The sequence below is a fragment of the Trichoplusia ni genome, chromosome 1, assembly GCF_003590095.1.
Source record: "Trichoplusia ni isolate ovarian cell line Hi5 chromosome 1, tn1, whole genome shotgun sequence".
NCBI lineage: Eukaryota > Metazoa > Arthropoda > Insecta > Lepidoptera > Noctuidae > Trichoplusia > Trichoplusia ni.
In genome coordinates this window covers 515,221-536,688 of record NC_039478.1, presented here as the reverse complement: position 1 = coordinate 536,688, position 21,468 = coordinate 515,221, and the positions used below count along the sequence as shown (strand labels likewise).

Here is a 21,468-nt window from a genome sequence, read left to right as displayed (position 1 = left end):
CTGTTCACAGCCAGTATAGAGATTGTCTTTTTTTATTTTGTTGCCATCACATTTTTATAACTTTGAAAGGCCAAGATTTTATTTTTTATATTTATATTCAATCACCTTTTAAACGACTTCTAAAAAGGGGGTACTCAATTCTGCTGCATACGTGCTTTTTCTGAGAGAAGAAGAATGTATTTCGAAGAATTCTCGAACTGGCTGAAAAAACTTTAAATGAAAAGAAAAAACATCTTTTCTTCAATGTTACGAATCATCCGCATTTATTATTAAGCTAACTTCAGTGATTTGATACCTACTACAGGTCGATCAACTTCGGTGGACTCAGTTTTCTAATTTTGCAGTTACGTGTTTGTGTTAAGTATATTTTGTACCTGTGTAATCCAAGTCGGGATATCTATCGGCGGCTCGGATTATAAAGGTACTTCATCCTTTTATTGCGTCCCTCAATTTAAGAGCCCTCTTGTCGGGAGTGCCGTGTGTACGGAAGCTTCACGTTGAATTAGTGATAAAAAGTCACCTTTAGTACTTAAAGGGGTTTTTGGTTTCTGATTTCAGTGTTTTGAAATATGCCTTTGTTTGTTCAGCGAGGTATTGATTTTTGGAAATGCTTTAATATTTCTTCTTGATGATGACCAAGAAGTGTAGATAGTATTATATCTATTTATAAACATAGCGCACTTATGAAATTGACTTCTTCTATTGTTTGAAAGCAAGCACAGTGGGGTTAAATAGTCCTCCATTTTTTGGCAATACTGTTTTTTCTCAGCTCACGTATCCTCCTTGTCATTTAACCGGTTTTTTATTGAAATTCAATTAATTTTCTAAGATCATTGCAATTTACAATATTACAGGCATAAAAGAACTAGTTCATATATTTCGGAAAATAATTTCTGTAATTCGCATGCACTAAATCACTACTTTCAGTGTCATGGAATATGATAAACTATTTGCCACAAGCTCACTTTATTTCACGCGAGCCGGGAATGTAAAAATGAAGTTCTCGGTCGACCACTGACCGTTACTGTGTCGGGCCGCGCTTCGAAGAATGTAGACTTTAGGCAATATTTTAGTGTCCAGCTCAGCATTTTTATACATTTCGTCTTTGTCATTCCTTCAAAACTGAATCAGTTTGTACGTTTTTTGAGACGAGCGATATTTTTTTTTAAAACGACTCCCCACTAAGTTATTTTTTCCTTGTGTCGCGGGGGGATTACACAAACATACAATTCGCATGCACAAAGACACCCAGAGTCAGAAGCATTCGTGGATCACACAAATGCATGTCCTATGCGGGGGGTCGAACCCGTGACACGTTACTCAAAGTGGTTTTGGCGTGATGGCTATCCGTGCAGTCATATTATATTAAATGTTGTTAATGCAGCAAGAGTGAAACTTTTCCCAATGTTCAGTGGCTTTAAAGCTCTTTTGATTAAGTTTCCTTAAAATCCGACGCAAAAAGTGGATTTATAAGTTTGTTGTGCTGTCTATCTGCTATGGCATAATTGCTCCCGAACCGATTCAGCCATTTAAAAAGAAGGGAAGTGAAAGTTTTTCCCGGGCTTTATACATTTTTGATTAAATCCTTTATATTGCTTCCGGTCGATTTTACGACGGTTTGACAGTTTGTTTCCATAGTTAAGTATAATTAATTCGAGACTAACATCAATTGATGGTTTCGGTGATGTTTTATTTCAAAACCATAGAACATTTGACTACTGTACTCATTGAAGCACAGAAAACAATAAAATCACTGCAAAAGAAGAGGATATTGGCATCTGTCTTATCTGAGTTTTCCTTTTGTTGACCTAAGAAACTATGAAGAAATAATTGATTCTTTTTTAAGGTCCATAGAACTCCTTTTTTTATAAAACTTGCTTCTTTTAGCCAGAGACCTTAAATAAATTCATTGAGGAAATCGAGGCAATTGCCCGGCGGTGGGACAATGATGACTGATAAAATAGTAATATGTTCATTTGTTATATAGTGTCATGTTATCTTTAGTGCAGATGTAATATATTAGAATCGAGTAAATCGTTGCACTTAATAATTAATCATTCACTGGTAAATCAACTTTAGACTGTCTTTAAAATCTTATTAGTTTTGGTTGTTAATAATAGGATCAGGTATTTTCGGGTGGCTGAAATAAAACACGACTAAAATTATTTTTCAAGTACTTTATTATAGTTTATTATAACAAACATTTATGTTACATAGTCATCACATAGAGTAATTATGTTACGACAACTATATAAATACTGCTGTAATAATACCTAAATCAGTATTTAGGTTTCAAAAGGCGCACTGTTGTGTCATTCTGTATAGAAACAGATGTGATTCAAAGGTGACTAGTTTGCTTAAGCTCGCGACTATGTTTTATACGGAGGAGGCTTGTTTGTGTGAGTTTCCACTCTGTGTACCATTTCGAACTCAACTAAATCCCTGCATAATTAAGAGAGTTGTCATAATCACAGCGCTTGGTAACAGTTTATCGCCGCGAAACGTTATTACTTCACGGGTCGCTCCTATACCAGTCTGCATTACAGTGTTACACGGAGCAACCGTACTTTCTTGTAAGGAGACGTAATTTATGGATGGACACTTATTGGTGGTAATAAATTCACTCCTGCTTAAAAACATTGTTGAAACATCTCCACTGTGAGTCTTATGAGTTTCAATTTAAATCCACTTCAGTACCATACAGTATCACACAACAGATGATTACAAGAGCCTTAAAACTTACGACTAATACCTGCAAGGTGACTTGACAGATCCATTTAAATTAGACATTCGATTACATTAACGATTAACATACTGAAATATGCCTTACATCTAAACTACGTTCATGAAACGATTATGTAAATCAGTCATTTGAAGAATACTATAATATATATATATTTTACTAGAAATGGAATTTAGTGTTAAGGATGACAAATCGTAAAAAAGCTTGGTATTAACATGGAACATAAGGTGCAAATGTAGCGTTTAATGATTTGTTGAAAAGGGATTTAGCGAAGCCGCCCGGATCGTTCCAAAGTGTGTATTATAATAAAAACGGGCCGCTGTTAGCTAAAATGGTGAATCTTTTTCAATTTATTTTTAATTAAAAGCGCTTTACACCGTACCGTAGTTGAGTTCAGCCTTTCACAGACGGACGGATGTAACCGCACATTTTATTTAATTTGCTTTACAATTAATAGCGCCCATTATTTTATTAACTTTTTGAAATCATTTCAATTTGCTCGTTGACTTTTGGCACAGTATTCAATAAGATTTTAATTGTGTTTATTTAAGAGCTTTTAAGGGCTGTACGGAAAATGATAATTTTCGTAAAAGCGCTAAGTTATGTATTAGCTAATGGTATCACTAAATTATCAAAATAGCGTAAGGACGGAAGCGTAATTAATTTAAAAAGCTATACATAAAGAAAATGCTTAAATATTATATGACTAGAAAATCAAACTAGGAGACAAAGTCATGGTTTTTAAATAGAACGTCAAGTATATTTTTGATATGACTTACATCGTGCCTTTGGCGATAATTATCTTAATTTATAGGTAACAACATTTAATATTTTAATAAAAACAATTACGTAATAGGACAAGAAAACTAAGACAGACATTGGCTTTCTGAATATCTTCGGAGTCTAGATATAATCAATACATAGTTATAAATAACGTTTTCAATATGAATAAACGGATTATTCTGGCTAAAGCGACTCCGAAATCTATTGACAATTTTGATATACACAATTAATCGTGTGTAAGAGGTTTCACATTGAATTTGTTCTATTTACCTACCTAATGATAACATTATCACACAGCAACTTAACCTATGTTTATCTCTTTAGACATTTATAGGTACGTGTTTATTCTACTGTGACTTGGTATGTGATATAGACGTAGATACTTCAACTACTTTTTTTTATCCTGAACCATAGATTAGATACTCATTTTATATTTATGTTGTGCTTATAATTACTAAAGGTTTAAAATGTCAAGCTGCATTAAGCACACATTGACATAGACTAAGTATTTCCATGAACGCTGTTCACGGCAAGAATGCTAGTGATATACGAGTGCCCGACAGCGGGTACTCGTGCATTTTGACTAAAACATGTCGGATAGAATGCGGTAATGCGTCGAGCGCTAAACACGAAACATGAATCAGCCGGTCGTAATAACCACCCATCTGCAATAGCCGTATCGAATCCATGTCAACGTGTGTTCACTGGAACTGCTAAATAGCTAATCACTAATACCAGTTTCACATCAATTAATTATGTAAAAACTCCCAGAGATGCACACGGTTAAGCTGTAAACGGTAATAATACACCTAATACAAACACGGCTGCATGCGTCAGCTGTGGACCTCCACTGGAAGTTGAATATTACCTACGTGAGTATTACCTGATCTAAAATGGTTATAGGAGACAGTTTATTTCATAGTTTCATTAGAATTATAAAGATAGTATTATCAGTCCGTCTTCTCTTACATTCCGTCTGTATATCCGTTACTTTAGACCGTGGCACATTTAGTGCCAGCATAATATGAAAACAAATGCAAACGTTTGTTAGCGCTGTGCTCGCGAAACAGGATTTTCAAGAGTGGTTCACCCGCAAGCGAGAGCCCGCTGTTTGGTTTAACATTCAATGCGGTTGTTTCCCATCAACCATATTGACGCACCGTAATAGTAAGCACTATTAGGAGCGATGGCAATCAAAAACGTATCGTCGTAATTCGCAAATATTTAGTGGGTTCTGCAGTTAAATGGAGTCGTTAATTACGACGGCTCGGGCATGGCCGCGCCCTCACGGCGGTAACTTAGCCATAATTAACGTTTATCTTTATCTAACTACCTGGTATAACTTTAAGAATTACAGGATTTTAAATTATGTCACCTAATTAAAAAAGTTTTACTTACTAAACACGTAATTATAAGACCCTGATTTTCATCTACATAGTAAAACGCCAGGCTTTTTCAAAAGAAACCGAGTTTCGTAGTAACATTGAATCAAAAATGTTTAAGTATAATTTTACGTTTTATGGTGGGGACAGGGTTAATTCTTTCATCAGATGCGTTAGATAAAAATCGTTTGTTTTGCCAGAGTTTATCAAATTGTTTAGTGAACGACGTAAAATTCACTTAAACATACGACACGTTTTAATAATTTTAAAAGAAAGTAAAGAAAAATACAGACTTTTCATTCACGTAAAACCCAGTTCCTACAATTGAAGGAGAAATGGAAAAGAAAACAGTTCAGTGTCGTTCGCTCAGTAGTAACCTCCAAAACGTAATAGACGTAACAAGTGCTTGTGTAGTACAAGTTTCTTATAATTTTATTTAGATTTATTTACATCCATACTACTATAATAATATTCCCAAATCAGGGGTTTACCAAGAAGTCTCCCAAATTGTTGTTAGTTTTAGTAAATGTCGCGTTGAAGGACAGATTAGAATATCCGTATGATTGGCAATAGCCGAGTAGTCCGAGGTCGTTTTAGAATGCGGTAGTCATTTCGTATGCCGAGTTGCTTACAGCTGGTAGAGGTCGACCGAGCTGGACATCTGCTTGGAGTGGGATGGCCGACGAAGGGTCGTCGCCTCCCGGGCCGCGGATCAGACCTGCGTGAAGCTGGCGTGCAACGCCGTCTCCTCCTGTCCGATCTGGTTAGCAGGCGAGTAGTACTGCTAACAAAACAAAATAAACATCAATTCGAAAAGCAAACGAACCATGTAGTAGTTCCTAGAATAAAACTACGACGAACTGTTAAAATATTCCATTTAAAAGGATCTCATAACCATGTCATTTGCATTTTAAAACGAAAGAATTCATATCAAACAGGATCGATTGATTGGTCTGGAAACGATTAGATTTGCTGCATGAAACCCTTTTTTATTACACGACAAAGGCGTGTTACAAAAATTATACCATAGTGAACCTTTTAAAAGGAGTGTTTGCAAGAATAAATTCAAACTGATTGCAGCCTCTTGTGGGTACTACGCCATGTGCTACGAATACAGTGAGCGTAGTAATTGTAGCAAGAATTGTAGCGCGTAGGTTGTTATTATGACGTAGCGTTAAAATGAAATAGTTTAAAGTGTTGCCGTTATTAAGTTGTTTCGTTTATTCTTACGAAACTATTTAACAAAAGATGAAATTGGTGTTGAAATTATGGAATTTCAAACGTGCTGACTTCATTTGTTTCGTAGAATGGGCTGGATAGGAATAATGGGCAAACAGACAGAAAATTTTTCTATAAAAAAAACCCTTGTCCCTGACGAAAGTTAGGAATTAATTTTACTGTCATAAAATAATTTTTAATTATTTATAAACTATATACAAGTAAGTAAAGAGATTAAAAATGTCGAGACATACACTTACTCCACCGAAAGCTCCGCCGTTCCATCCAAGCCGGTCATGTTCGCGCTGCGAGGAGGCGCGGTGTGTCGGGGTCTTGCGTTCGGCACGGGAGGCCAGGCGAGCCTTAGCACGTAAAGCGGCTCTCAACGGTACATTAGCTCTGGCTGCTTCAGCTCGCCCATGCTGGCAAAATTCGATCAGAGCAACGCACAAGGCCACGAGCAGCCCTCCCACCAACACGTAGAACAGTCCCGCCACTTGGCTTAAAGTCAACTCAGTTCCTCGAGATTCCTAAAAAGAAACTCTCATTTTAATATTATCCTTATTGTTTAATTTTTTTATTTGACAATCCTCTCGTTACTTACTTTGCCCGGCACATCGCATTCCGATTTAGTAAACCACTTGCGAACCAACTTCGAAAATTCACCCTCGTCCTTGAGTGATTGCAAAGCCATATTGACGCCATCCCTATAAAATACTCACAAATATAAAACACAAATAAAATTTTAAAAGTTCGTAAAGTCGCTGCGCTTTAGCTTGGTAAATATGAACAATTTGCAAGGCTTACATCGCAAATGCTTGATTACTTATAGCACAGAATTTCGATCACGAAAGAGACCCACCGAAGTTTGGATCCTTTTGGCATGCCGACAGCAAAATCTTTGTAACCAGTGTTAGAAAGGGTCACCACCATCTCGCAAGGCTTGTTTTTAGAGGCCGATGAGCGGTCGGTCAGGAATGCAAGCCAGCCATGCTCGTCGACGGCCGAATCTTGAGGGTAAGCAATGGTCCTTGGAGCGCCAGGAACGTCCTGTTTATCAAGCACAAGTGGTGCTTTAGACTACACAGATAGTTAAGGTACTTTCAAACATTGCATAATCTGCTTTAAGGTAATGACCTACACCACACACAATGGTGTGTTGTCAAGAGATACTTGTGCTATGAGCAGAGGGCGTAATATGAGATCACCAGATATAAATTATCCCAATTTACAAATATATTACTTTGCCATCAAAAATGAGAAATTTGCAAGGAATTCAAATTAGTAAAGAATATATTCAAATTTAATTTGGTATCTCGTACTCTCTAATCTAAAAGCTTGAGAGGTTTATTTGAGCAGTGAGCAGATAGTAATGTAGTTACCTCAGGGCACGTGGCTAGTTTACTGTACGACTGGCCAGGTTCGGTAATACGCGACAGTGTGAGATATGAAGCCAGATTAGCCGTGTACGAAGATATTACTATGAGGGTGAAAAACCACCACACGGTACCCACGATCCTCCCGGAGACAGACCTGAAATGTTTTCTCATTTAGATTTTGGAATTTTCCAGTTTTGAAAATTTTACTCGATTAGGTAGATCAAAATGTATAATTTTTTGAGGCTTAAATTATCAACTGAAATTGTAGATTTATAATCAAACAAGCTGACAGTGTGTTGATTTTGAATAACTAATTATGTGTATTAACTAGTAAATGGCCAATTCCATATAAACATTTTATAATATCAACATGTTTTCAGATTTTCGTTTTAAGTATTGGAGAACATACAAATATAGCAACTTTAGATAATCAAATATTAAAATATTCAGTGACCTGGGTGTAATGTCGCTGCCTTGCTGCATAAAAGAGCCCAGAGAAAACCACATGGAATTCCAAAAGCTAAATTCGTTGACTACGGTGGTCTGAAACATTGTGTGCAAGTTTTAATAAATGTTCATTCGGTATTCACAAAAGGAGTTAGAATCTAAATTAATACGTTAATAAAACTATTTTATTAAATTACCTTGCTCGATCCTACGTCGGAATGGTCAGAGTTTTGTGAGTCGGAGAAAGATACCACGCGCCATTCGTAAGGTGAGAATCTTGACACCAGGAATAAAACCACACTCACAGCAAACAGACTACAGAGGATGGAAAGCTGAAATAAATATAATTTAACTCAGTCGGAATCCCGTTCTGCAGCTCACGGTTTTGCACGACCGTAATTTTCTTTTCATGAACTTATTAATTAATAAAATGTTGAAAAGAAAATAGAGATAATGTTTTTAGTTCGCCACAACTAAAAGATCTGTAAGTAAATATTTTTCTCTTGAATTTTATGAAGCGTGTATTCATTGAAGGTGTTTATTTAGTGCGACAGTTTAATCTGATGACGAAAGTGTAAACTAATTAACAAATAAAGTTTTCATTCGAATTTGTTCTATGTTTTTATGAAACCGTTTAGTTGTGAAGGTACTTACCCATATTTCCATTGATAATGGGTTGAGGAAACTAAATATGGCGCCTGTGCTGTTTGCGGCATTCTTATTTGGCTTAAGGTCAAAGGACAAGAAGGGTTTGCTGAAGTCGATCACTGATTCGCGCTCCAAAGTCACGGTCAGCGGTGCTATAGCTAGATCTGCTTCCTAGAAATCAAACAGTCAAAATTGGGGTTAATAAATAATAATAAACGAGAGAGTAGAAATGTACATACATATACATTAGCCCAAATTGTCTAGCAAAAATTTGCCTGCTGCTTTTTTTTCCTGTACAGTACAATTCTCCTAACCGATATTGTAATATTATCAGCATAATGATTTTGAAATATAACAGCAATTGATAATGCTTTATCAATTTTTATATCAGCAGCGAAATGTAAATTAAACATAAATAAAGGAGTGTCAAGACCCAGAAATAAATAAAGACGTGAGCTTACATATCACAGGAAAATATAGCTACCTTCGTAATAATTTTTTTCATGAATATCACGTTTGCGATAAGGGAAGACGTATAAGATTTATGTGTCGCATCTTCCTTGGAAAGGGTTAGCATTTAAATAAGTTATACCTTACACTGTTGTTTTTATGTTCTGACTTTTCAGAGCCGGTATAGATAGTTCAACTCATGTGCGTGCGATTGACAGTGACTGTTTATTACTGAAGATTTAATTTGAGTGTCAGTGACAAATAAATGAAAGTTGTTTTAGATCCAAGTCGTGGCATTTTTATAAAAAAAAAATCCAGTTATTATTAGGTATATGTTAAAGATAGCAGTAAATGTGTTTAAATTAAATTAATTTGAATTTATATAATATACAAAATTGATTTTATGAATTTTTTGAATATCATAAATGAATTAAATGAAAATAGTCAACTAATGAATTATTCAATTGCATTGAATCCTTTGAAATGTAACACCCATTTTATTTCAAATTTCAAATAAAGTTCAGAGTAAGGTCAACCAACGACTAATTTTTCAATATTTAAAGTTTAAACTATTGTTACTTTACCATAGCATATAAAACATTTGACTGCACGAAAATAAAAAATATTTTATTTAATTGATGTACCTAATTATAGCAAAGACATTTTCATAAGTATGCATAACTTTCATAAATTTATAACAACGAAACAATTCGAAGATAAGATCATATATATATCTTGGCTCACTTTGTATACAATTTGTAGTGACTGTACTTCCAAAAATGTCTCGGAATTGTTTTAAGCGGACTATAGAGAACATCGCGCGCTGTAGTCGTTCAGTCGTTATGGTACAGCGTGTACATGACCCGATAAATTGGCTCTACAGTAAACTGAGAAAACCGGTAATAACAGCTTTGGAATATCGCTATAGGAACGTCGAGGTCCACGAAGATATTTATTGGTGGGCAGCCAGATTCTGACCACCATATACGCCGGAATTCCTAAGAGACCATATCTGTGGACGCCATTAAATACCTTTCAAAAGGGTTATAGAGAAATCAATATTTTGTTTTCTAGATCAATTTGATCCAAAGTGTTTTCTAAAATTGAACTAATATTGATGGTTGTCTTCTAAGTAGATTGTTAGAAGTATTCAATCTCAATTGAAGTAAAAAAGTTTTTGGTCTTCGCCAAAATAGTTTAGTCGTTCAATTTCAATTGGAGAATTCAAAGGATAATTGATCAACATTTGAAAAAAAAACAAGGACCATGACGTGATTGAGTATGAGAGTAGTGAATAAATTAATGCATAGGTATATGATATATTCCCTTTTTTATTTACTGGTTTGAAATAGCGGTTTATGGACGTGTCATACAAAAAAGGACAAACAATCATCCATTTCATGATGTCCCCAATTGTTGACTTACGAGAAAACTGACAACTACCTATTTTTTTCCAGAATTGAAGACAAAACAATTTTGATAAAATTCTCATATTGAATTCTGTGTGGATAAAATGTGCAGGCATGCATGAAAAACGAGAGAGGATATCGAGAGGACAGGAATTCTATCCTCGAATCTAAACCATACCTATCTATAAATATAGGGGTCCGACGTTACTTGGGTCGCAGAAAGACAGTACTGAAAAATCTTTTGTCCACCGAAAATAAGCTGCGTGCCTTTAATGGCCGGGTCATGTCGGCCTTGATGTAGTCATTTGCCATACTTAAGAGGAGGATTTTGTACAATGCTGATTCGATTTCTTTTTTTGTCAAATCTGGTATTCCTTGTAAGATTGACTTAAAAACTATGAAAACCAGTATTGTGATCTTTGATTGATCTTTTTGGAATAGTATGATCTAAATCGGATTTTAATTTCGGTTTCGGGCAGGAAACCGTCGTTTCATACTTATTTGCTCAAATTATTCATGCAGTTTCAAAATTCTATTGTTTGGAGTTGAAAGTTGAAACTGCTTTAAAGAAGACAATATGTAGATTTTGATAACAATTTCAAAATTAAAATGAAGACCGTACAAAAATAATAATTTTCTGTTCTTCAAGTACATTATGTAGGTTACGTGGTTACGTAGTAATATTAAGTTAACTTCTACATCTTACCTTTCTCACAAGTTCTCCGACCATTCCATCCCAGCCACTTACTATTTTAGGGTTCTCGTTTCCATACTTTCCATCTCTGACAAGTCTCAGTTCATCTGTTAAAATGTTTAAAAAATTATTGTTACTTAACTTCATAGTGGATAGCTAGAATTTAATTAGTTATAGTGTCGCTTTTTTAAAAGAGCACTTTAAACGGTAACCTCAATTATGATTGGAAGCGTTAAATTCCAGTTGATTGGACATTGGTTTCAAAACAGAACTAGTAAAATACGAATTCCACGTTCCCGGCTCACTTACATTTGATTTCCAACTTATCGGATATCATTCTGGTGAGGTCTGCGCAAAATCCCCTGTATGGTTCGTTAGTCCTGAATTCGGGATTGTCAGGAGTGTTGCGCATTATATACGGCGGCTCCTCGATGGTGGTCACAATGTAAGTTTTATTGCGGTCATAGGTGCCCGGTGCGGCGAGCGGCGCCAGCTTGGGGACGACGGGGGTGAGCCCAGTGTTGTCGTTCCAAGTCGCTACCTGTTTGTTTAGGACAGAAAATCTTCAGCTACTAAGTCTATTTGTCTAAAAGTGGACGTAGGTCAAATATTCTTACTTTAAACATGCAAATCCGACGATTTTTTGTGAGATATCCCAAAAAAAGTAAGTAGACCGTTTTTTTGGGATTCTTAAAGTATTTCTTAAAGAATAACAACGATCGTAAGAAACAACACAACAATTTGCAACTGTCAATTGAAAGTCTCTTTACTCACAGTCCATAAACAAAATACCTACTTAAAGTTCGGAAAATGCGCGACCAACAAATTTATTTATGAGTTTCATAAACAACTCTAGTTAAATAAGTGATATACCCACCAAGTTCGGAAGTTGTATTTTTTATCGGATCTTAGGCGCTTTCATAACAAAAGTTATATCTGGCCATTAATATCGGTTGTTATTTTTGTCGCGGCTAATAGATTTCTTTACTGTTTTATCTTACCTTTATGAGATCACCGTCGACGGTTAACTCCATAACTTGCAGGCTGAAGTTCTTGCGAAGTCCTTCTTCATTGAACCTTATATTGCCCGTCAACCCGTCAATCTCCGTCTAAAACAATTAGAGGAACTCTTGTCTGTTTATTTAATATCTTTAATTCCTCAATCGTTATGATAAACTGATCGCCGCTTAGCTAAAGTTTAGGAAGCGTTAGTAAAAAAATGCAAAACGGAAGGGTTCTCATATTTCCCGTGTGAATCGGGGCAGTTAGCAAGTGCGAGGGTTAATTACACGTCACCCAACGAAACCTAATTAATCGTCAGAGCCTCGAAACCGTCGCTCCCGCCCACTGCGCGCACCCGATATAAAAGACGGGACGCGTATTCAGCACCTGTGTTCTTGTAATTCCGCTCAATTTAAATTTGGTGCCAACATTATTACGTGCTCGAGCTAACACAATGGAACTCATAGTCATTAGAGATAACATGAAACGTAAAAGATGTTGCGTCAACCAACGATTTTGACGCAGGCTAAGTATTGTACGTAAGCGTCGTATATGGCGAGGCTCCCGCCACACGTTCGACTTGAAGGAATAAAACTACACTCCTAGCTTAGAGTAATGTATACATTCAAACGCTGCAACTTGAGTCGTCCTCACACAATTTATGCTTTCAAACGGAGGGGACATTCGTATTTAAGTGAAATGTCGTTCTACTTGAGTTCTTCCTTTTGCTCACTTTTTTCGTTCAATCTGAATAGATCAACAGTTTTATCGGTGGTATGAATTATGCCGAATATTAGGATAAGTTTTTGCTAGTATTTCCAAGAAAAATATTTTTTAATTGAAATTGCGGTACAAATAAATTTAGTAGATTAACAGGTTTACGTGGTCCACTCAAGAAGATTTATTTAATAATGCAGAATTAATGCACTCAACGACTCAGTTGCGCATGACGACGTGAATTTGTTAAGAGCTTCCGCCATTAGAGCGTCGTGAGTATTATTAGCATATACTTTACGCCACTAATGTGATTGTACGCATTTTACATATCAACAATAACGCCACCTACTTTGTACCCAACGCGCATGAATAACGAAACATTCGCTCGCAATCGTAATTGAATGTATGAATTGGCATCAATCATTCGCATGGGCAATGGGGAATTTAAAATGACTCCAGAGAATAGAGGTTTGTTACACTGACAAAAATTACATGGAAACGTTGCTATGCAAATGTGAAGTATGTTCGAGGACGGCTGTGAAGGATAACGTTAGCTGAACACAACACGAGAGGCGTCGTGTTTCATAATGTGTCAAAGTGCGGAGTGTACACCGCTATCATAAAGAGAGTCTCTAGTTTACGTACCTTTTTAATCATCCTAGATATCTTGTCGCCGTGCTCGTAAGGTGTTAGTTTGCCTTTAGGATTGCAGTCCATAATTCTGGTGTTGTTAAGGTTAGCGTTGCGTCTGATGGTGGAGCGTAATATATCGGGCTTTTTGCGCAGCAAACGAAGTATGGCGTCAATTAGTACCTGGACAGCGTCGTACATCAGAGCTGCCTGCGCCTGTTCGCAAGAAAAAATATTTTAAAATCGATTCTTAATTCAATAATTCTGTAATAAACAGCAAACTAAATACTGCATCAGTTATTTTATTTTACGTGTGACCAGGTTGAATTCAAATGTTTAACATTTGATGCACAATTGCGCATCGATGACAAAGACGTTTCCTAATGATATAATTAGGCTTCGAGCAATATTATGTAAAATCATGCACGCGGAACAATTGACAGTGCACAAAGCATTCTAATATTCACGGTAATTGACACTGTCATGAATTATACATACATACCTACATATTTGAAGTCAAACGAATAAATGTATAGAAATTTAAAGTGGTGTATAAATTGAAATTAATTTAATGTTTCTATTTTTAGGGTGGGGTTAAAAGACTGGCCAGATATGTTCCGATTTCTATGTTTACCTAAAACCTTTTTTGTGTTCAAAAAGCTCTAGTAATTCTAGAAAAAAGAAAACATGATAGTCATCATTGAGTGCTGTCAGCGTAAATTTTTAAGATTCTGGTTTTTGCGATCTAGTTTGTATAATTTTTTAACCTTTTGCGGAAAAGAAACACTTCTTCTTACTGTTTTTCAAAGTGGAAATACGGAAAATAAAAATAAATCTAATAAAAGGCACTTAAGATGTACACTTCGTTACTAAGAACTTAGTTTATTAAAATGATTAAATACTTTAAGCGAGCTGAAAGGTCTTATTTGAGTACAAAATTAAGTAAACACAATTTAAATTCATATTTATAAAATCTATGGAGTAGAAATAATTTCTACGAATTAGGATAAAGCCATCTATTTCGGCAGAACGTTCCCAAACAAAATGTTTTTATTAAAAACGAAAGATTTAACAAGTTCGCCAACTGAATGTATAATTAGAAATTCATTATTTGTAAGTGCTGAAGTGGAAAATTGTTGGTTCTCTTAACGATTAAATATTTCTAGCACGTAATGCGATATTCACCCGAGTCGTTCGTGTGACCTCTCATTAAACGACAAGACGCATTGATGAATGCCAAGTATTTATACCCCATATGACAAACGTATACTCGTACATACATCATGACCTAAGAATTGTTTGATCCTAGCCGTACCCTATTTCACTCGCCCTGAGTTCTCAAAGAACGTGATGTCTCAAGAAATTTATAGATTTAACTATATATTTCTTGAGACGTATCATTTCAAATACAAAGAGTTTGGTAGTCGACGGATAGTTGTAAAGATAACTGAGTCGTTATTATTAGTTGCTCATTAGTAGTGTGAAGTTTGCTATCATAGACCGCAGATAACATTTCTCTAAAAAAAAAAAAAACGTTTTTCCGTCTGACAAATTATTTTAGACTTAAATGAGGATTTGTAAAACCACCCTTAAGTATAGAAAAGATAAAAATATAATAAGTACCTTGGCCACTCTCCATTTTACAAAAGGAAATTGTAAGTAAACATGAATTCAGAAAATTCATTTTTATGTTCAACGAAGATTTGTGTCCGAGGAATTTAAAGAGGGTCTGAGTCCCAAATGGATGAAATCGTATTTCAATTCGTTATAAAATAATAGAGCAATAGTATTTTTAATTAAGTTATATGATTCTGCAGTTAGGTTGCATCAAATAACGCAGATAACCTTGTTGACGTGCGCGTAGTTCAATTACACATGATCCTTCAATAGATAGTCTATCGTTAATTTTCCCCTCCCAACAAAGATAATGATAATTTTCTGATTTGGAAACCAGTTGAATAGAATGATTATTTGACAATAAGCAGCTGCTCAATATCGAAATTTATATACTTCACAAAAGTCGTGATACTTTCAGATATGATATTACAATAATATTAACACATATTTAATCTTCAATTCTCCTTTTTGGACATAGATATTCCAATTTTGGATTACAAAACAAAAACATTAATAATCTTACCGAGATAGAATCTCTCCTCCAAACGTCAATGAAATCGCGTACCACCTTTCGTGACCAGTCCAATACGCGGAAGCCAGTTATATTTATAGCTCCAAATTCCGTCACTTCTTTCTCCCAACGATCATCCATGACCTAGAAAACAAATAGGTTTTAATAAACTCTTCAAAACTAAAAACAAAGACATTTTGTTACGAATGAAATGTATTTTTAGCTATCACCTGATTTTATCTAATCAGTAGGTGAAACGCTAATTAGTATTTATACCTCGGCCTGAACTTACTTTGTAATATTGTTTTTGTTTTTAATGTATATGGGTGCTATTGTATACGTGTTTTTATAAGTTGATGGTTGATAATCTATTCTCACCAGAACAAAACAACCTTATTTGTTTTGTACATAAAATGTGAATAAAATGTAACAATAGCCACAGTCGTACTTATGTGCACAATATGCAAGTAACTCGAAGAACACAGAATCGTAATAAAATTTTCAGTTAAGTAGATTAAGTTAGTTCTAAGTAACGCTCAAAGTACCGTTAATGACATTGACACTCCGCATATTGTTACACAAACTTGCAAAGTCGGGATCTTGAAATTCCGCAATTAGCTTTCTAACAAGGAGCGGGGGGATTACTTACCAGTCCGCTTAAGAAATAATGGTAGTTCCGTCGGCCCAAGTGCACATCACGTACGTGCAAAATTAGCGCTGCCTTTGCCAGTTGTGTGGCTGAGTCGAGAACGACGTATTTGTTGCTCCATCGATCTAATTTTTCGATTGCTTTTAGATAGGCGACTACTTCGGTTTCGTTTGATACGCGTTTGACGTGTGATATGCGGAACGTTGCCTTTCCGGGTTGAAGGGTCTGGTAGAGCTGTTGTAGACGCAGAAGACCTAAGGTAGGACAAACGTTTTGTAAGGATTAGTGTTGTAGGAAGAGTTGTTAAAATATTTCATGTTTATTTTTTCTTGTAAGTTGTAGTTGTAAGTTGAGACTTATTATATTGGATAAGATTAAAATCTAGCATTGTTCCAATGAAAGAAAGGCAGAAAAAATCTAAAACTATGGTCACACAATAATACTCAAACATCTTTAAAAACTGTAGTTTTCATATGTCATAAATTTTTTTTAAAGCCTGGGTTTATTTTGCAGAAGATAGTTTGATTACTGGCCACTAAGAATAATTGGCTCACTACTTGACTTCCACTACTCATTTAATTTTCTTAAAGACCCTTACAAATTCAGTGCTAGCTTCATTAAATAAACGAATGTGTTTAAGAAGAATTCGATTTACAGATTAACTTAGCTTTCACTTGATGGGTTCACAAATCAGTTTGAGTTAATCTTTCCTCAACATTCGTAAGATCTTCTTAAGCAGCTTTTTGATCGTGAGTACAGACAACGTTGAGTGTTCACATCAAAATATGAAACACTACAGAAATTTGACTAAAGTTAATTATATAGTAAATCGGGTTGTTATTACTTAAATTAATGTAGTTTTTAAGGTTTCCATGTATGTTAAAGTGTGTTTTTTTTTAAAGTCCATACTATTACCGAGTTTAGCAGAGTTTGAAGTAAAAATCTTTATTTTATACTTTAATTTTCGGGTTGTTTGGGCCGCATTGCGTATTATTAATATGAAAACTTTTTAGTTGGGTAACTTGTCCGATAAACACTTTCTATTTCTTCTAGGGTGAAAGAAGTTCGAGTTTCAAGTCAATTAAAAATAGATCCATACCAATTTCATGAAGAGGTATGGGTTGAGTTTTGTTTTTATTTGTTCGAAATGTGAAACGACTCGAATTGTTCCTCTTTTTATAGTTCTGAAAACGTACCGCGATATATTTATAGTAACTATAGTGAAACTCAAATCAGTATTATGATGCAACGGTTTACTCACGCCTATTTATCGGCATTGCCCGACTAGTTTCACGGGGGTCACTAGTCGACTCGCTACTCCGCCGCGCAACTCAATTAACATTTAATAGTCCACGATATGTTATATTGAAGTAAAATAAAATTCTTAAATATGTTTTTACATACTTATATAAATAAGATATTCGTTGTACATCACAATATACAATATGATAATGTTAACAATAAATTGTGTTTATACAACAAATATAGAGGTCGGATATAGTACCTTAATTCCATAGGACAACAGTTTCCCGTAACATCTGAGTAAACCAACACGTGTTGAAACTTAACTGTCCGGCTCATTGAATCTCATAACTATAACTACAGGTATAAGGTAACTATCACAGAACTGTAACGTAGCAACCAAACTCTGTTATTGCATTGCTTGATGAGAACTGGATACCAATTTCCCTTTACAAACATCGACAGTGTATCCATGTCATCGCTTCAGGACTAGGGTTAAAAGAACTACAAACGATATTGCCGTATCGTAGTTGCGCGAATATTTTTAAGGCTACAAAAATTATGTAAGAGCGAATTTGGTCAGTATTCAAAAAAAAAACAATTGATTAGAAAAAAAATGATAATTGCGTATTATTATAAATCTTTAACTATTTCTTTTTATAAGCTGATTTTGATTTTCATTGTTTAAAACACTATTTTGATTTTAATTTGGCTTCCTCAAAATATAACAGTTTCAGTTCTGTTGAAGAGGCTTAAATAAAATTCTCTTGATTGATTCCTGACTAGATGTATTAAGTTTATGGCTATTGATCTTTATTAAATCGATTAAAATCTAGCTTTTCCCGAAAAACTGGGATATTTTTGAGGCTTATAATTTGAATTTCTCCTAGTATGAAATACTCATTAATTTAAATATGGCTAAGGAAAACACAACATAACGGCAAATGTATTGATTATTTATTTAATTGACAAAAGAACGTTCAAATTTCTATTGTTCAAGTTTAAGTACGCTAAAGTTCAACTATTAACGATAGGACGCTTATTTCTTCTTCAGAGTTATTTTTTAATTTAAACAACTCCAGAATCTTATTTATTCGGCAAATTTCTATAATCGAGCTCACTGAACAAGTTGATACATTGTTCATTGTTTAGTTTCAATTCAATTTACGTTTAAAGAAAAACAATATGTTGTTTGGTATCGCGGTCTAAGTCAACTATTGGGACCAAGGTATTTAATACCGCTCTAGGCTATGCATAAGCTATTTTATTAAAAAAATACTTCAGTCTCCTGCTTCAGGCACCAAAGGTACTTGCGGTAGCAATACCTTTTAACATCGCATATTACAATATGAAAATACCAATACCGAGTCACAAAGAGAGTATTACGCTGATAAGATTTTATAATTCTCTCATTTATTGCATTCCATGAGGAAGCAATAAAAGTATTAATTCAATAAGCTTTATATAAAAAGCAGCCACAGAGGCACTCAAAGAGTAATGAATGGTAAAAATACATGTTTGAAATAGTTTATTTAGTTACAGTGTTACTAAAAACCTGAAATACTTAGTATGAAAAAACTCCTAGAAAATCAAACCTGTCCCCGAACAGGCATTTCATAAAAGACACAAGCGGCATTTATTTCGATCAAAATGTCAATGCGAGATGATGATGAATGTTACACACCATTCATCACAACGAGGGATTCATTATGCATCTCAGACTGGCGCTTTTGTCATAATTTAAGAGTAATATCCGCGAAAAGATTGAAGCGGTGACGAAGACGCTGGCAGAAGAGGGTTGACGTGTGGGTAATGAAGGCGTTATCGTTGAATTTGTTCAGTCTCGGCCAGCCCCGAGTGCCCCCGAGCGATGCCTCATTGCAATTTCATATCGCGTCACACCGCTTCTATTCTATTTAACACTTGTAACTTACACTCGTTTAACTCGCGTCAGCTGTGCTTAATTAGACACATAATTACTACACCTGAATACGTAATACCATCACAGGATTGTTGCTTTGGAATGTTTGATTAATGTCAAACACAAATTGTACGATTTGATATCGTCCTTAAAACCAAAATGTTCTTATTTATCATCAGTATATAGGGTATTTTCTTATGTTCTCAGTAGAAAAAAACTTTGAATACCTTATTGTTCCGCTTGCAAATATATTTAGTTTTGAGAAAACAACGACCGTTCCAGAACCTTTTTTGCGAATTCAGAAATTCAATGCTATTAAGTATCTACGTCTTTTTCACTAAATTTACACAGTAGAATAAAATTCCAAATAATTATTCAAAATTACAAAGATAAAGGGATTCGATTGTTATTTGTTTAGTGTAATAAAAAACACCAGGTAAAACATTTACCATGGTCACAAGCTTTGTTACTCAAAACCTTATGATTGCCAAAATATGAGATAGCGTCCCGTGCATAAAAAATCGGTCATAAATTTCTCCAGGAACCCCATGGAAAGGGAAACCGTTGAATATGTCGGCGGAAAGTCAATTCATTTTTATTGTCATCTTGCCTCTGTTGGTGAAAATGAAAAACAGAAGATACTTTGTTGTCATAATAAACAAGACCAGTTTACTCATTGGCATATTTTTGTAGTAGCAATAGCTTTCATCTTTAACGATTTTGTTAATTGTATAAGAGTATTTTTAAAAACATTTATAGAAACAAAACTTTAGTGACAATATGAATTTCAACGTTTATTCAATTAAAAATGACCAAGAATAAAGTCGAAAGTTTCTCGAAGAGCAACCTCGTCGTAAATCCTTCAACATTTAAGAAAAACCTACATTCATTTAGAACCATGTAAAGTCTTAAGTTGTTTGGAGTCAGACGGGTGGACTTGGGGCATTCGCGTTCATCGCGAACTGCACTAACTTTAGAAACGTCTTTTTGCAGCATCTGCCGAATTCGAATCCGAAAGTTTTTCTTTATCTTTAAATGTCTAACTCGGTAACGACTCGGGCTTATCTCCAGAACTCGGAAAGGTTCTATAGAAGATTTTATAGGCTATCCAACTAGCGAATAATGGACATTATTCAATTTGAAATTTGTGTGAAGCAGTGAATTTGCCTTTCGCTTTGTTAAAGAACCTAATATAACAGTATAGCACCTCATAAAATACAAAATCTAAAAATATCTGCGTGAAACTAACAGTTAGTTAACAAGCTCATTATTTTCTAAAGTTGTGGGCAGAAACATTCTCTTTTCGCATAGGTTTTAAGGATTTGTAAACTCGTCTTGAAGTACCTTAATGACCCATTTCGCCTTGTTAAAACTTAGCCTTAATAGAAAACGATAAACTGGGACGCTGTATAATCTGACCCTTAAGCTTCGTTGTGTATAGAATTTAATTCAAATCAAGGATAAATAATGTCAAGATCATTTTTTTAGTTTTCATCTTCATTCTTTGGTAATGCGAAAATTAACGGTACTCAAATTATCATTTCTTAAAGGTTATAGTATCTTAGCCTCTTAAAATGAAATTAAAGTATAATGTGTACAGTATTATGTGAGCAGACTTTAAGAATTCGCATTCTTTGTAGAGTGGAGGCAAGGCTTAAAATACATAACTTAAAGACATTCTAAAGTCCCTTCGACATTTCGTTCACGTAGGAAAATTGGAAAATAGTGATAAATTGCGTTGACCCTAATTTAAGAAAAACCTTAAGCAAGTAATCCGTTTCTTTTTGTAAAGAAAATTATCTACAGCAACGAGTTCGGGGGATGGCGGGCCAGGCGGAATTCCGGCGAAGTCGCTCGTTGGACGTGATTCGTCTCTAGACATGATTACGTCTTTTCTTATATTGTGCGAGATGAATGGAATCCCGTTGCTGGCCAAGAAGTCAATTGCTCACAGTTCGTGAATCGTGACTCAAAGATGAAACGCCTCGCTGTCACTCCTTAGTTAGAGACACCCATTTAAAATAAA

General features: G+C 35.0%; 1 protein-coding gene across 1 annotated transcript in view; it reads right to left on the bottom strand.

Moving 5' to 3' along the window:
• Positions 1-2,183: 2,183 nt before the first annotated feature.
• The window catches only part of LOC113500025 (glutamate receptor 1-like), a 141,887-nt gene continuing 122,602 nt past the window's right edge, over positions 2,184-21,468 (bottom strand). Inside the window, exons 5-18 of the mRNA XM_026880711.1 lie at positions 16,280-16,533; positions 15,643-15,774; positions 13,518-13,718; positions 12,155-12,262; positions 11,463-11,694; positions 11,166-11,260; positions 8,607-8,771; positions 8,150-8,284; positions 7,960-8,048; positions 7,509-7,659; positions 6,989-7,176; positions 6,731-6,833; positions 6,387-6,656; positions 2,184-5,689 (exon numbers count right to left, since the gene is read on the bottom strand). Of these exons, the coding sequence (XP_026736512.1) occupies positions 5,621-5,689; positions 6,387-6,656; positions 6,731-6,833; positions 6,989-7,176; positions 7,509-7,659; positions 7,960-8,048; positions 8,150-8,284; positions 8,607-8,771; positions 11,166-11,260; positions 11,463-11,694; positions 12,155-12,262; positions 13,518-13,718; positions 15,643-15,774; positions 16,280-16,533 (2,192 nt within the window). The 3' untranslated portion in view covers positions 2,184-5,620. The remainder of the gene's footprint in view (positions 5,690-6,386; positions 6,657-6,730; positions 6,834-6,988; positions 7,177-7,508; positions 7,660-7,959; positions 8,049-8,149; positions 8,285-8,606; positions 8,772-11,165; positions 11,261-11,462; positions 11,695-12,154; positions 12,263-13,517; positions 13,719-15,642; positions 15,775-16,279; positions 16,534-21,468) is intronic.